Source organism: Bos grunniens, chromosome 20 (genome assembly GCF_055505025.1).
Source record: "Bos grunniens cultivar Pamir isolate PY7600 chromosome 20, Bosgru_T2T1.0, whole genome shotgun sequence".
NCBI lineage: Eukaryota > Metazoa > Chordata > Mammalia > Artiodactyla > Bovidae > Bos > Bos grunniens.
In genome coordinates, this window is record NC_141184.1 from 70,794,841 (window position 1) to 70,811,730 (window position 16,890).

Below are 16,890 nucleotides of genomic sequence, written 5' to 3' on the forward strand. Positions count from 1 at the left end.
TTGGCCATGAGGGTTCAAGTCCCAGTCTGAGGCACACAGTTTCCGAGTCACAGAGCTCCTGAAAGGAGCTTCTTTGTTGTTCAATACTCTATCCCTAGCCACCAGCACAGAGCCAGGTTCAGAGTAGGCGTTTAATAAAGGCATACTGGAGGGAGAAAGGAAGGAGAAGGAGAAAGACAGAGGGAGGAAGTAAGTAATGTCGAAATGAGGGAAAAGAAGGAATGTCCCGCTTTCCCCTGCAACATGCCAAAAGTAACAGCTAAACAAATCTGCTTGTGGTTATCCTGAGGCAATGCCTTGGGAGTTTTATATGCTGTTTCTTTTATTGGAATCCTCTTTTCTCCCTCTGACATATTCCTGTACCAACCAAACTGGCCATGATCAAGTCATTCTTGAGGTCTCAATTAAAATGTTACTTTTTCATGGAAACCTCTCTTGACCCTGAAAACCTGATTACTCAGTCCTCCTTCTTCTATACTCTCCCATAAGCCTTTACTTACACCTTTGGCACCATCTGGAGCAGGAGTCTGTACACTGCAACCTCTAGGCCAAATCCAGCCTTCACCCTGTTTTGTAAATAAAGTTTTATTGGAGCACAGCCACACCCCTTAGTTTGTGTATTTTACAGCGCTTTCATGCTAGGAAACAAAGTTGAATTGATGCCTTTCCCAGCATCAGGGTCTTTTCCAGTGAGCCAGCTCTTCGCATCAGGAGGCCAAACTATTGAGGCTTCAGCTTCAGCATCAGTCCTTCTAATAAATATTCAGGACTGATTTCCTTTAGGATTGACTGGTTTGATCTCTGTATTCCAAAGGACTCTCAAGAGTCTTCTCCAGAACCACAGTTCGAAAGCATCATAAGCGACTATTTCAGAGGTGTGGCTGCGGCTCAGGGAAGCAAGACTAGAGGTGATGGAGCCTCTCAGAGGAGAGGAGGCAGCATGTTCTGGGGCAGGAAGTGGTCAGTCGTGAGGAGGAGCTGTGACCTTTGGTGGTGATGCTAGCTAACCTGCATGACCTCTCAGGGTGCCCACCAGGAGGATGAATGCCCTCCTTCCCTCTGCTCCCTTTCTCCCAGCTCCTGCTCAACTTAACTCAAAGAGAGGTGAGAGCCCAGGGGCCAGCCCTGCAGCGTGGTCCAATAAGGCCAGCCTCCCAGTGCAGAGAGAGGTGAATCACAAGCTGAGGCCAGAGCTCCCTCGCCAGCTTCTTCTGGCTTTGTTAGACCCTCTTTTTTCTGGTTGTAAACAGGGGTTCAGCCTAGGTAAGGAACATCTTAATTCTAGCCCCTCCTACTCTGTCCTGAGCAGGAGTCCCCAGATCGGGCTATGGGATTTTTTTTTTTTTTTAATTTTTGGTTACCCTGGGTCTTTGTTGTTACACACAGGATTTCTCTAGTTGCAGTGTGTGGCCTTCTCACTATGGGGACTTCTCTTGTTGCAGAGCACGTGCTCTAGAACGAGGGGGCCTCAGTAGCTGCGGCTCGCAGGCTCTAGAGTGTGGGCCTCAGTAGTTGTGGCACAGTGGCATAGCTGTACCACGGCATGTGGGGTTTTCCTGGACCACGGTAGAACCCGTGTCCATGGCATCAGCAGGTGGATTTCACTGGCATAGCTGTGCCACGGCATGTGGGGTTTTCCTGGACTGGGGTGGAACCCATGTCCCTAGCATCAGCTTGTAGATTTCACTGGCATAGCTGTGCCACGGCATGTGGGATTTTCCTGGATGAGGGGTGGAACCCGTGTCCCTAGCATTGGCAGGTGGGTTTCACTGGCATAGCTGTGCCACGGCATGTGGGGTTTTCCTGGACCACAGTGGAACCCTTGTCCCTAGCATCAGCAGGTGGATTTTCAACCACTGGACCACCAGGGGAGTCTGGGCCATGGGTCTCGATGTGAGCGCATCACCCCTCTGAAGGCTCGTGGGCCTATGGGCCCTCTCTGGCCTCAGACCTTCCACTTCTCTGTGGCCCCCGTCATGGCCCCTGCTGTCACCATGTGCCCAACCCCCAATACACTCCATCCCCGTCTGCTCCAGGGGTCTTCTCTCTGAGTTCCTGCTCTAACAGTTCCCTCAGATCTCTGATTGCCCACTCTCCACAGAATCTATGAATAGATTACATCTCTCAACATTTAGTTTTTCATATTCTTACATCATTCTCTATGTATCTCATAAGTCTTAGTCCGTCTCCTAAGCTAGACTGCAAGCTCTCTAAAGACAAGGACCAAGGCATAACTTTTAAGCCCACTTGGTTCTGGACCCCCAAATAGAATTATAGGTCTCCAAATTGTCAGGGCATTCTAGATCTTGAGTCTTGCTTCCTACCCATCACAGATACCCTCTGGGCATCATTTCCAACACGAGTCAACAGCTGATCTCCACTTGTGTGCCCCTGTGATGGGGAGCCGCTCTGTTGTAGGGTGGCGCTTACACGCTTGCCCTGTGTTGAGGCCTTATTTTCTCTCCTGGCACGCAGAAGGCGGCACTGTGCGTGTCCTGATCACGCAGACAGCATGCTCGCCTGTGTGCGTGCTCTGTCCCTCAGCGGTGTCTAGCCCTTTGTGACCCTGTGAACTGTAGCCTGCCAAGCTTCTCTGTCCACGGGATTTCCTGGGCAAGAATCCCGGAGTGGGTTGCCATTTTTTCCTCCAGGGGATCTTTCCAACCCAGGGATTGAACAACATCGCCTGCATTGTCAGGCAAGTTCGTTACCCCTGAGCCACCTGGGAAGCCCATACTGAGGGCTGGTAGTCTTAAAGTCTGGTCTGAACTGATGGTGTATTCTCTGATTCTGTATGCTTCACCATCACAGATGAACATCTTTGGTGAAGCCAGTCCTAACCTATACCTCTGCATCCTCTCCGACCCGTCAATGGTGTGGACGAAAACTTAACCACTCCAAATACTGTGTAGAAAGCACTTCCTCACATACTTTGTCTCTTGAATCTCATAGTAACCCTGTAGAGCTGGCACTTTGGGTCATACTTTATAAACGTCTCAACAACAGTACCAACAAGTGAGGCCCAGTAAGGTCAAGTGACTTTCTCAAAGTCACATAGCCCGGAAGTGAGAAAGCGAGGACTCAAACGCTCCTCTCCTGAATTTACAGCTGAAGCCCTGTTTCTCCACCCCTGTGCTGGGGTTGGGTTTTGCTCCTTTCTTCATCCCCCAAATGACAAAAAGAAAGTGCTGCAAGAATGCCACAGGGTTAATCAAAAGAAGGATGGATGTACACGTGCCAAGATAAGGACAGTGGTCTGCCCTAGAACATTACTGTTTCATTCTTTCCAGTGTTGTTCTGAATTACTCTTCCTCTCCACCCCACCCAAGGTGTCAAACAGATGTGAGAAGCAGCATAGAGCTCCAAGTCACAGCACGGCTTTATGAGTCACTGACGGGGGTGGGGAGCAACAATGCAAGGGTTTACCGTGGTGATGCCTAAGTAGAAAAGCAACATGGTGGGTGATGCGGAACACGGTAGAAACCAGACGTGGGCAAGAGCAGCAAGAACGCATGTCCCCCTGTAGTTTGCAAGGGGGCTCAGCACTCCCACCAGCTCAGGTCTCAGGGGAAGATGGGATAAAAGTATGCACCGTCTTGGCTGGAGTGGGGAGCAGCAAATCCACTAGGGGTATCCCTTCACTTTCCTTAAGACGTGTGATGATAAATTCTGTTCTGTTCTGTTTATTTAGTCATTAGTTTTTCTTGGTGGTGTAATTGGTAAAGAATCTGCCTGCCAACACAGGAGATGCAAGAGATGCAGGTTCAGTCTCTGGGTCAGGAAGATCCCCTGGAGAAGTAAATGGCAGCCCTCTCCAGTATTCCTGCATGGATAGTCCCACGGACAGAGGAGCATGGCAGACTACAGTCCATAGGATTTCAAAGAGTTGGATGTGACTGAACACACACACACCCTGATGAAGTAGAAAATGCTTAGATCCTAGTTGGAGTTGGGCAGCATGATGTGATGGTTAAAAACATGATCTCTGCTTTCAGGGAGCCTGGGTTCAAATCCCAGCCTTGCCACTTACTGCTTGTTTGACCTTGTGGAAAGTTAATTTATGGATAAAATCTTCTAAGCTAGGGTGCTTTATCATGTGAAAAGTGGGATAGTAAATGTACCTACTACGTATGATTGCTGACTGGATTGAAGTGAAGTGAAGTTGCTGAGTCGTGTCCGACTCTTTGCGACCCCATGGACTGTAGCCTACCAGGCTTCTCAGTCCATGGGATTTTCCAGACAAGAGTACTGGAGTGGGTTGCCATTTCCTTCTCCAGGGGATCTTCCGGACCCAGGGATCGAACCCGGGTCTCCCGCATTGTAGGCAGACGCTTTACCCTCTGAGCTGCCAGGGAAGCTTGGTGCATTGTTTGGCTCAACAAATATCAGCTCTTTTTAAAGCTAATCTTTAGTATTTTGTCTACTGAAGGTAGTAGTTCATACCTTCCAGAACTGTTGCAAAGAGAAGGAAATACAAAGAATAAAAAGCTCCTGACTCTAAGTCCCAAAGTTTCATTCACTTAAGAGTTATTTCTTGAACATGTCTGAATCTAATGTGGGTAAACGGAGGGACGGGAGAAAAGTCTGTGTTCCGCAGTTCTTCAGGGTCTTGGGCTTTTTGCTGTTTGCCACACTTGGAGTTCTCCACTGATCGATTGAATCTAGTCCAAGATGAGGAAAAATAAAGAATGTGGAGGTGGGAGGTTTTATGGATCAGGCCTAAAAGTGGCATATATTACTTCTGTTCATGTGACACTTACTCCAGTATTGTTGCCTGGAGAATCCCATGGACTGAGGAGCCTGGTGGGCTATTAGTCCACGGGGTCACAAAGAGTCAGACACAACTGAGCAGTTAACCCTTTCACTCATGTAATAGTGATGAAATCGCAGTCACATGGTTACACCTACCTGCATGGGAAGCTGTGAAATGAGGCCTGTCTGTATGCATCAGACGTAGGAAAATGGCCTGGTGAATGACTTCCCAGTCTGTGCCCCAGTGTTCAGTGAATGGCAATGACATTTTTTGATTGCTAATATAATACCATGATGATTCCCATGGCATCCTAAGCCCCACTTAGAGAGATGGGCAACCCTAATCATGCAGCCTTTACTTCTCAGAGCCTGAGAGAAGGGCCAGTTCTTACCTCATCCCTAGAACGACATGTGCCTTTGGCCCTTCTAAGCCATGACTGGCCACGATGACAGGACCAAGGATCTCAAGAATGACAGGCAAGTCTCCAAAAGGACACACCATTGAAAGTCATGTAAATGGAGTTCCATTTTTTATGGTCAATTAAATATTCATACATTAAATATTTCTCTTCCATCTCTCTATAGTTGCAAAATGAGTAACTCTAAAACATAATGGCTTAAGATACACACTTGCTTTAGTATTGTCTCTTATGGTTTCTATGACTCGGAGTTCAGGAATGGTTCAGCTGGGTGATCTGAGTTTCTCATAAGTTACAGTCAGGTGGTAGCTGGGCTGGAATCTCAGAGGTGTCTGCACTTAACACATCTGACCTTTAAGCAGGAAAGACTCAAAACAGCCAGGGCTGGACCAGCCGGGGCTCCACAGAGATCTCTCTGTCTCTCTGGTCCCCTCACATGATCTCACCAGTGGGGACTCCGGGTCTTCTGATCTTCTCACACGGCATCTCAGGCTCTAATGCAAGTGCTCAGAGAAGGAGCCAGTCAGTCACTTACTGCCTCTTCTGATCTAGCTCAGAAGTTCTGCAGCATCGCTCCTGCCATAGTCCTGTTTGCCTACACAGTCACAAAGGCCTACTCAGGTTCAAGGCAAGGGGGCATAGACTTCATCTCTTGAAGGCAAGTGTATCAAAGAAACTCTTTGTAGACGTGTTTTGAGAAGGCCCCACTTCCCCATCTCCCATCTAGACACTGTAACGGTGTCCCCATCTAGCATCATCCCAGATGGGATCATTCATCCTGCACATGGTCCAGAACTCATACTGGGCTAAAGTAGACTGATTTCCTCAAAGAACAAAGCTGAAGGCTGAGACATATGGCTGAAGGTCCAGAGGAGCCTGGCCTGGGATGAGCGGGCTGAGGACGGAACGAGCATATGAGGCAGGGCAGCCTTTTCTCAGCATCAGTTTCCTTCGTTCCCATTTTCAGCCAAGAAGCTGGTAGTCCAGGCTCTGTCCTCCTCACAGTTTTGAGATCTTCAAGTAGGAGCATGCTTATGTGCTAAGTTGATTTAGTCGTGTCCAACTCTTTGTGAGCCCATGGACTGTAGAGCCTCCCAGGCTCCACTGTCCATGGGATTCTCCAGGCAAGAATACTGGAGTGAGTTGCCATGCCCTCCTCCAAGGGATCTTCCCTACCCAGGGATCGAATCCATGTCTCCTGAGGCTCCTGTGTTACAGGTGGATTCTTTACCACTGAGCCACTGGGGAAGTTGCAAGTAGGAGAGGGTTACATAAAACGTGGAGGCTCAGAGAGTTTAAGTAAGTTACTCAAACTCATGTAGCTCGGAGTGGGGAATGGGAGAGAGACTTGAACCCTGACCTGTGCCTCCTCAAGCCTGTGTGCTGTCTGACCTGTGGAAGTGTGTGCATTAGGCAGGGTAGAGTGCTGGGGGCAGATGAACCACTCAGCTGTCTCCCTACCCTCTGTCTGCAGCCAGATACCAGAGAATTAGGTGTCATAGGCAGGCTGCAAGGGAGGGGCAGCTGGAGGGGACCACTCTGGGTCCTGTCTTTCTGTTAAGATTTATTAGCCATAAAGTGCACCCCACTTTTCCCCTAATGGAAAAGAGCACACCAGCAGAGTCTCTTGGGCAATCCCAGGATTCATCTCTAAGGCACATAATTTGGGCTGGGACAGTCCTCTGCTCTCGGTGTGCTGAAATTTCAGAGTGGAAGTTTGTTGGGGGAGGCTGAGAGAATGGGAGGGTTGGGGGATGTGATTCAACTAATCATAGTACCGACAGGTTTCAGGATTGAGTATTTAACAAGTGCCTCATAAGCACTGTGTGTGCATCATCTCATTTAACCATCATGAAAACTCTTGAGGTTGAGACTGTCCCCCTCATTTTGTTGATGGAGAAACTGAGCCTTGGAGATGACATGAACTGCCTATAAGTCACTTAGTACATGGCAGTACAGGCATTCAAACTCATGGTTGCTTCCCTCTGAAGCTTGGCCTCCCAGGCACTGACTCTGTGCCTGAGCCAACCCCACAGTCCCCACCTGAACTCTTGTCCCCAAGTCCTCAGCATTTCAGCCACACACTTTGTGCCCCTTCATAAATAAATGTTCATTGGAAATACCAGTGCCACAGCCAGTAACGTAGGCTGCTGAGATGCCATGCTGTGTCCTGGTAATTAAAGCCTTGGTTGCACTGCCATATTCACAGTGGTCACGGTCCCCAGGCACCCATTTAATTGAGATGGGAGGGAAGAAGGAACTCTGGGTGATGATGAGCACACCCTCATGCCTGTCTGTGTGCTAGTGTCCAGTCCTCGCACGAACAACTATTCTTTATTTCCCTGTGTAACTCTTGCTCTTCCTTGGCGAGCCTCAGCTTAGTCTGAAAAGTCTAAATACAGCCTTTCTCCATCACAAGCTATTTAAGAACAAACTTTGTTACTTTACTTTTCTCAGAGGAGGGGCTGGAAGTAATGTATACACATTACTGTATTTAAATTTGTTGTTTTCAGTCATGTCTGTCTCTGCGACCCTATGAACTGCAGCACACCAGGCTTCCCTGTCCTTCACTATCTCCCAGAGTTTGCTCAAACTTCTGTCCATTGAGTTGGTAATGCCATCCAACCATCTCATCTTCTGTCATCCCTTTCTCCTCCCTCCTTCAGTCCTTCCCAGCATCAGGGTCTTTTCCAATGAGTTGGCTCTTCGCATCAGTTGGCCAAAGTATTGGTGCTTCAGCTTCAGTGTCGGTCCTTCCAAGGAATATTCAGGATATTTAAACCAGTCAATCATAAAGTAAATCAATCCTGATTATTCCTTGGAAGGACTGATCCTGAAGCTGAAGCTCCAGTACTTTGGCCACCTGATGCAAAGAATTGACTCATGGAAAAGACCCTGATGCTGGAAAAGATTGAAGGCAGGAGGAGAAGGGGGTGGTAGAGGATGAGATGGTTGGATGGCGTCACCGACTCAATGGACATGGGTTTGAGCAGGCTCCGGGAGTTGGTGATGGACCGGGAGGCCTGGCATGCTGCAGTCCTTGGGATTGCAAACAGTCGGACACGACTGAGTGACTGAACTGAACTGAAAATAGATGACCATAAAAATGTAAAATAAAATAGATAACCAGCAAAGACCTTCTGTATAGCACAGGGAACTATGCTCAATATTCTGTAATGGCCTAAATGATTGTTACTTTAGATAGAGGAAAGCTGGATGAGGGAGGGAGGTGGTTCCCCAGGGAGGTGGCCTAAGGAGTCATTTCATTTTTATTTCAGTGGGCTTCTGTGGTGGCTTAGATGGTAAAGAACCTGCAATGTGGGAGACCTGGGTTCGATCCTTGGGTTGGGAAGATACCCTGGAGGAGGGCATGGCAACACACTCCAGTATTCTTGCCTGAAGAATCCCTTGAACAGAGGAGCCTGGCGGGCTACAGTCACAAAGAATCGGACATGATTGAACGACTAAGCATAGCACAGCACATGATTCTTTAAATTAGAAGAGTAATCCCTCCTCAAACTTGATTTTTCCTTATACAAAGTGCTAGAATATGAAAATTGTTTCCCTTGTCACTTTATGCAACTTGAGAACTCACTGGTCTTTCTGAGGCATAATAGCAAGATTTAGAACCTGACTAGGAGAAAAAAAGAATTCATGAATGTATGGATGGGATCTGCCACTGGGAAAATGGCTTCTCAGTACCTGAGTGTTCTGGAGGGATGCAAAGCCAATTTATAAATACCTTGTTGAGATTCCAACTTGGCCAAAATCCTGAAAAGTTTCTCATCAGTAAGGCATGGTAAATAAGAATTAATTGCTCAGGCTTCATTATTAAGAACTGTAACATATTATCCATGGTCTTTTTTTAAAAAATCCTATCTTCTTAGATAATTTTAGTGGACACGATATTTATACAATTGTTAACAGGTTCATTCTTGACTTTGACTTTTCCCTAATCTTGGTTTTCTGCCACCTAAGGGGCCTCCTTCTCCCTGACACCAATACTACATAATGCTTGGAGCTCTTCCATGGTACATTCTTCTCTTTGGGACCTTTTTCAGGACCTTCAGCCTACAAGCTGGGGCCAGAGTAGTCCATGTAGCTGTCTTTACCTGTTGTTTGAGATTACTTTTGCCAGGCATATGTTCTGCTATGTTGGGTTATGGAGTTAAATGAGATATGGTCTTTGCCCTCAGAGAGTCTGCAGATTAGCTGGCAAATCAGCAAGTACCTGGATGGGTACCAAAGTAGTCAAGATTCTTTTGATTTCAGGTGATAGAAAATTCAGTTCAAACTGATTTAGGACAAAATATAAGGGAGAAAAGATAGATTGGCTCACATAATCTCAAAATACAGAGGAATCTGGTATCAGGCATGGGTGGATCCAGCTACTCACAGGATAAGCACCAGGAACCAGGCTCTTTTCATCTGCATCTGGAAAGTTCTCTCTTCATGGTACAGCTCAATGGCTTCTGGCAGCTACAGTGGAGAGAAAGCTATTGGGAATTTGAGTCACACATGTACTTCTGAAACAGTTACTGTGGTCACAGGGAGTTAATATGCTTGTAAGCCTGGCCTGGATCAAGTGCCCATCCTTAGAGCTGGGAAGAGGGATCAGCCTCACTTATATTATATCAGGGCCGGGAAGCTTCCAAAGAAAAATTTGTTATCTGAAGAAGGGGCAACAGAAGCCAGGCCGCTGAACATACCAGGCTCTACTGCATACATAATGGCTGCTGCTGCTCCTAAGTCGCTTCAGTCGTGCCCGGCTCTGTGCGACCCATAGACGGCAGTCCACCAGGCTCCCCCGTCCCTGGGATTCTCCAGGCAAGAACACTGGAGTGGGTTGCCATTTCCTTCTCCAATGCATGAAAGTGAAAAGTGAAAGTGAAGTCGCTCCGTCGTGTCCAACTCTTAGCGACCCTGTGGACTGCAGTCTACCAGGATCCTCCGTCCATGGGATTTTCCAGGCAAGAGTACATAATGGCTAGCTTACTCCATACAGTGTCCTTCAGCCTGGTTGGGCATGCTCTAGGGAATATCATTAATCATTGAAAGTGCCTTCCTCCAGCCTGAGCCAGTCTGGGTTAAATTGACCATAATTGTAACCTGCAAAAAACTGACCCAAATTTGTTCTCTATTGCAGTGACCTGGACAGAAATAATATCACTAGGATCACCAAGACGGATTTTGCTGGACTTAAGAACCTCCGCGTCTTGTAAGTAGCATGAGGCTCTCCAGTGCATTTTCACCCTCAGCTCTTCAGCCTCGTGAAATGTCCCACTGCCCTGACATCACACCTTCCAGCGCTGGGCAACTAGAACTCAGCCTTCTGCAGCAGAACGCCCTGCGTTGCATACCCGGGTTTCCTTCCTCAGCTGTCTCGTTCTGTGTCTGTGCTGTGGGCTGGACTAGACTGGTGGAAGGAGTCTGTTCTAGTGACAGGGAAAACAGAAGGCGATCCGTGAATAAACCGTCGTGCCCAGCTTTTAGGATGGCAGCAGGGTCATGTTGGCTCACCATGCTTCCCTTCTGTAGAGGTTATGATGTCTTCTCCAGCCTGTGCATTAAAGAGCAAACCCTTGTCTATGTTCTGAAGTTGCGAGGACTAAGTGGAACAACACATACCTCTTTAGCACGACACCTGGAAAAAGGGAAGTACTAAAAAGAAACATGAGCTCTTCCCGAAAAAAGGAAAAAAAATGTAACGGGTGCATAGAGAATGGAAAAAGTAAGAATTCATTGACTTTTAAGTAGATTTAAGGAAATTGTGAGTAAATTAGAATTAATCAACAACTGTTCTTATTTTGATATTTTTAGAATAATTAATACAGTATAACCAGAATGTTGTTGATCCAAAAATAGCTATAATGTAGCCATAAAACTTCAACTTACTACATGAATTTCAACAACTGATAATATCTGCACATAGAAGAATAGGCTCTCAAAACTTATCCTAGGACTTCCGTTTCGTTGAATACATTGTCCAGTGATAAACAGAAGAAGGCCGACCATATATTAACCTCCTTATCTCATGTCTTTTATCATCATCTTATTAAAGTGGGCATTTTTTTACTGTTCTGTTACTTGATGTAAGACCAATTATTATTTTATGTAAGAGTATTACACTAATTTTAAATTGGACATTTTGTTAGGATAATTCAACAAAGCTTTCTGTTTTATTAAATGCTTTCTGGGCTTTCCTGCAATAGATTTGTAAATTTTTCATGCTGAAAAGAAAAAAAAAACCATCAGTCTGGACAAAAGTTATTTATCTTGTTGCTTAATGGAGAGAAGGGGAGGAAGGAGTGGGGAGTCAGACAGGGTCAGGGCACTTACTGAACACGTGCTGCTGCACAGACAGGTAGGAAGACTTGAGATGGGCACTGGTGCAGCGGGGAAGCAAGAAATGTTAGGCCTCATTGCTGCATGTCGGACACTTTCACCCACCCCTAAATATGAATGATAAGAAGCTACCTAAATGCATGTCCACCGATGGATCTCAGATGATCAGAAGTACCAGAGAAGAGCCATTGGACCTCTTTCCTTCCTGACTCAGAAGGTGATTTTGACCTGTAAGTGAGGTTCCAGACCAAGAGTGCAGCCTGATGTTTGTTATGTCCTGGAATCTTTACTGGCAGATTTTTACTAGAAGTTGTAGCTAAAGTCTTGGTATCTAAAGCCACCTCGTTCTTTTTACTACCAGCCCTTAATACAGTGCATTTTATTCTGCAGGCCAGAAATAGTAGGTTCTGGTCCTGACTTGGAATTTACTACCCACGTGACCTTGAGCAGATCACTGTACGCTTCTGGGCCTCAGTTTTCTTGTCTGTAAACTAGGGAGTGAATAGTGTATTAGTTTTTGAGGGCTGCTGTTACAAAGTCTGTCAGTCATGCCCCACTGTTTGCAACCCCATAGACTGTAGCCCTCCAGTCTCCTCTGTCCGTGGGACTCTCCAGGCAAGAATACTGGAGTGGGTTGCCATGCCCTTCTCCAGGGGATCTTCCCGACTCAGGGATCGAATCCATGTCTCCTGCATTGCAGGCAGATTCTTTACTGTCTGAGCCACCAGGGAAGCACCATATACTAGGTGACTTAAACAACAGAAGTTTACGGTCTCACATTTCTGGAGATGAGAAGTCCAGAATCAAGGTGCTGGCAGAGTAAGCTTCTGTCGTGGACTGTGGAGGAAGGGTCTAGTGTGGCCTCTCTTGTAACGTCTGGTGGCCTCAGGAGTTTTCTGGCTTTGAGACAGTTGTTTCCAGGTCTCTCCACATTGTCTTCCCTTTATGCATGTCTATCTCTGTGGCCAAATTTCTCCTTTGTATAAGGATACTTGTCAGATTGGATTAGGGTTCATCCTAATGACCTAACTTTTTTTTTTTTAATTTTATTTTATTTTTAAACTTTACAATATTGTATTAGTTTTGCCAAACATCGAAATGAATCCGCCACAGGTATACCCGTGTTCCCCATCCCGAACCCTCCTCCCTCCTCCCCACCCCCACCCTCCCTCTGGGTCGTCCCAGTGCACCAGCCCCAAGCATCCAGTACCGTGCATCAAACCTGGACTGGGGACTCGTTTCATACATGATATTATACAGGTTTCAATGCTATTCTCCCAAATCTCCCCACCCTCTCCCTCTCCCACAGAGTCCATAAGACTGATCTATACATCAGTGTCTCTTTTGCTGTCTCTTACACAGGGTTATTGTTACCATCTTTCTAAATTCCATATATATGTGTTAGTATACTGTATTGGTGTTTTTCTTTCTGGCTTACTTCACTCTGTATAATAGGTTCCAGTTTCATCCATCTCATTAGAACTGATTCAAATGTATTCTTTTTAATGGCTGAGTAATACTCCATTGTGTATATGTACCACAGCTTTCTTATCCATTCATCTGCTGATGGACATCTAGGTTGCTTCCATGTCCTGGCTATTATAAACAGTGCTGCGATGAACATTGGGGTACATGTGTCTCTTTCCCTTCTGGTTTCCTCAGTGTGTATGCCCAGCAGTGGGATTGCTGGATCATAAGGCAGTTCTATTTCCAGTTTTTTAAGGAATCTCCACACTGTTCTCCATAGTGGCTGTACTAGTTTGCATTCCCACCAACAGTGTAAGAGGGTTCCCTTTTCTCCACACCCTCTCCAGCATTTATTGCTTGTAGACTTATGGATTGCAGCCATTCTGACTGGCATGAAATGGTACCTCATAGTGGTTTTGATTTGCATTTCTCTGACAATGAGTGATGTTGAGCATCTTTTCATGTGTTTGTTAGCCATCTGTATGTCTTCTTTGGAGAAATGTTTATTTAGTTCTTTGGCCCATTGGCCACGCCATGCCCCCTGCCTTGGAAGCACGGAGTCCTAACCACTGGACCGCCAGGGCAATCATGTAATGACCTCATTTTAACTTGACTACTCAGTAAAGACCCTGTATCCAAATAAGGCCACATTCTGATTTATTGGAAATTAAGTCTTCAACATATGAATTTGGGGAACATACAGTTTGACTCATAAGTAGTTAGAAGTCCTAACCCTCGTAATACCTTATGGTTTTGATGTATTCGTAAACAGTCTGTTTATTCTCACTGAAGCCTGTGGAACATCACTTGCATTGTTTTTTCATGTTTTCCTGATTGAGAAGTAAATATGATGATGATAATAACTGTTGTATCTATGATGCCTTCCACAGACTAAGCTCTGTTACATAGTTACTAATGCTTATCTGCCCAGAGGAAACAGAGGCACAGATAGCTTAAGTGGTCCCAACTCTGCAGAGCAGGGAACGGAAGGAGGGGGACTCAGAAGCCAGAATGTGTGCTTTCTAACCTCCATGCAGTGCCTCTGTTCGTTTATGTTATAGAAAGTTCGGGAAACCAGCAAGGTAATAGCCTAGCCATTTATAAATGCAGCACTGGCATGCAGGTGACTGAGCCGAGCTCCCCCGAGCACCAGGGGACGGGGTGCTGGGACCTAAGCACTGGGCCTCCAGCTAGCAGGTGCTGCTCCCTCCACATGTTCTCTGGTCTTGGGCCAGTATACCGTCCTCCCACCATCCCCGGGGGGGAAGGCCCTACCCTCTGCCAAGTCTTTCTTTTGCCCCAAGCAGTCATGTGTCTGTCAAATGACTGGCAGCTCTGACAAGTGTGTGGATCAGAATTGAGATTGGGATAAAGGTGGGGGAGTTTCATGGCTCAGTGTTAAGGTGATTTTTATTAGAGATATAGGCAGTAAACTGCTGATTCCAGATCATTTACCAGCTTAAAGAAGAGACATTCCTCTATTTTTTCCATTTCTTTCTCTTGCATCTGTGGGAGATTTCCTTTCATACAAGTCAGAAATCACAGCTAATGCTTCATTTTTCTAACAAAGTAAAAAATAACGCTTTGATTTTCTTACCATTACATCAGAAAGATGTAATAAAAATTCCAATTTCCATATCTGCTGTCTGCAAATAGAAAGTTTAAAATAATCACAAAAGATCATATTAATATCCTCTGCATGGTCTACAAGTTTCCTTTGACCACAGTTTATCTTTGCAGTTAATTGGTACATTCTTCTTATTTTGATAAGCTGTGCCAAAATCCCCCCTCCCCTCACCTCGTAGACTCTGTTAATGCACTGTGTTTCATTATCTTCCTTAGCAGCTCAAAGACAATCCATTCAAGTGGCCCTTTATTAGTGTGAAAGAATCTGCTGCGTGGAATAGCTGAAATGTTTTCTAACTCACACCAATAAAATATCCTGACGTTTAAACCATATTTCCTCTCAATCTATTCTTTTTAGCTGAGTAACCTAGACAACTATCTTTTTTGAAAAACTTTCATCACACCTTGGCATATTCCCTGTATCTGTTTCTTATTTACAGTTTATTGTGAGCCAGAAAAGACTCAATCGTCTTGAATAATTTGAGCCTACCATCCATTTCCATGCAGAACTGTTAATAGAGTGCAGGTGAATGGACGAAAGCAGATAAAATGGAGATTGGGGAACTTTGGCTTCATCTAGAGGCAATTTTCCCCAAAAAAGTATGTTCAAGGAGAAGATACAAGCATTGCCTATAACAGTTGTTTCCTCCAAGGGGCGGGAATAGGCAAAGGTCTCTTCTGGTGTTATCAATTATATTCTCTTTCTTAGTAGTCTGTTGCAAGAGCTCTGCTATGCCCACAATGTGGGAACCGGCTTTATCCCAAATGGGGTTAATAAAATAGTTAAACTCCACCCCCGCCATCATCACGTGGGGGCGATTTCCGATTCTGATCCAATGTTAAAACTAAAAAGATAACAATGCCGAAAGAGCCGGAGATGAACACAACCCGTGTCCCTCTTATTCAGAACAGATTCAAGCCACAGTCAGCCCTTCTGGGTGTCCAGCCTTGCCTGGATCCCCTGGCTCCTGTAGCTGGTCAGGGAAATGAGAGTGATAGCAACGGTTAGTGCGCTCTCCTCAACTGCCTGGAAGTCTAGGCGGGAGGTTCGCAGCACACTCCTTCAGTGATTCATTGATTCATCACACCTTGGTTATTTATTGAGCCTTTAAAAACCAGGTACTAGGCTGGATCCTGAAAGGTCTAGGAAGAAGGTCCAGAAGAGGCCCAAACTACCTTACCACTCAGGATCCCAGGAGGACACAGGAGGAGAGATCAATGAAGATTTGTTTGCAAAATTGTGGGTGAGGTTAAGAGAAACCAGGATGAGTTGGTGCAGCTCCCTGGGGCTAGCAGCCATCACTAGCATCCTTTGAGCCTCAAGGAACAGTGGGAGGAAGTGGTTACCTGAGCCCCGCAAAGGAAGGACTGCCAGTTAGCACTTGGGCTCTTAGGTAGAGAAACACAGTCAACTTGGAATGATCTGGCTGAGGGGGAGTTGGAATCAATCTCCCCACCTCCCTCACTCTTCTTCCAGCCACTCATCTCCTTCCTCTGGCTGAACCCCATAGGTAACCCAGAGTCAAGGACGCTTCTCGATGAAGACAGTATAGTAAGTTTGCTGCTGCCGCTGCTAAGTCGCTTCAGTCATGTCCGACTCTGTGTGACCCCATAGACGGCAGCCCACCATGCTGTCCCGTCCCTGGGATTCACTGGGCAAGAACACTGGAGTGGGTTGCCATTTCCTTCTCCAAGTGAGTTATCCACTCCCCTACATAAGAACAAGTTCTGTTCCAAGAGCACGTTTGTAAGCCCTGCTTGTGCTTCCCAGGTGGTGCTGGTGATAAAGAACCTGCTTGCTGGGACTTCCCTGGTCAGTGGCCGAGACTCTGCACTCCCAATGCTGGTAGCCCGGGTTCGATCCCTGGTCAGGGAACTAGATCCCATATGCCACATGCCGTAACTAAGACCCAGCACAGCCAAGTAAATGAAAAGAAAAGAGGTAGACACTCAGCTTCAATCTGTGGACTGGGAAGATGCCCTGGAGGAGGGCATGGCAACCCACTCCAGTGCTCTTGCCTGGAGAATCCCATGGACAGAGGTGCCTGGTGGGCTATAGTCCGTAGGGTGGCAGAGTTGGACACAACTGAAGTGGCCTAGCACACACCAACAAAGTTGGTCTAGGTACCCAACTAACAGAATCAGCTATATAGTACTGCACTGTAATAGGTTTATAATAGTTTTCACACAAATAATACATGACAGACAAAAAATAAAGAAAACATGTTTAATCTTACAGTATACTCCTTGAAAAGCACAGTGTACAGTGCAGCATCTGGCA

At 46.2% G+C, this 16,890-nt stretch overlaps 1 protein-coding gene across 3 annotated transcripts in view; it reads left to right on the forward strand.

Annotated features, from left to right (window-relative positions):
* SLIT3 (slit guidance ligand 3) overlaps positions 1–16,890 on the forward strand; it is a 718,940-nt gene that overhangs the window by 47,687 nt on the left and 654,363 nt on the right. For all 3 annotated transcript variants that reach the window (XM_086362269.1, XM_086362271.1, XM_086362270.1), the window contains exon 2: positions 10,318–10,389. In XM_086362269.1, the coding sequence (XP_086218395.1) occupies positions 10,318–10,389 (72 nt within the window). The remainder of the gene's footprint in view (positions 1–10,317; positions 10,390–16,890) is intronic.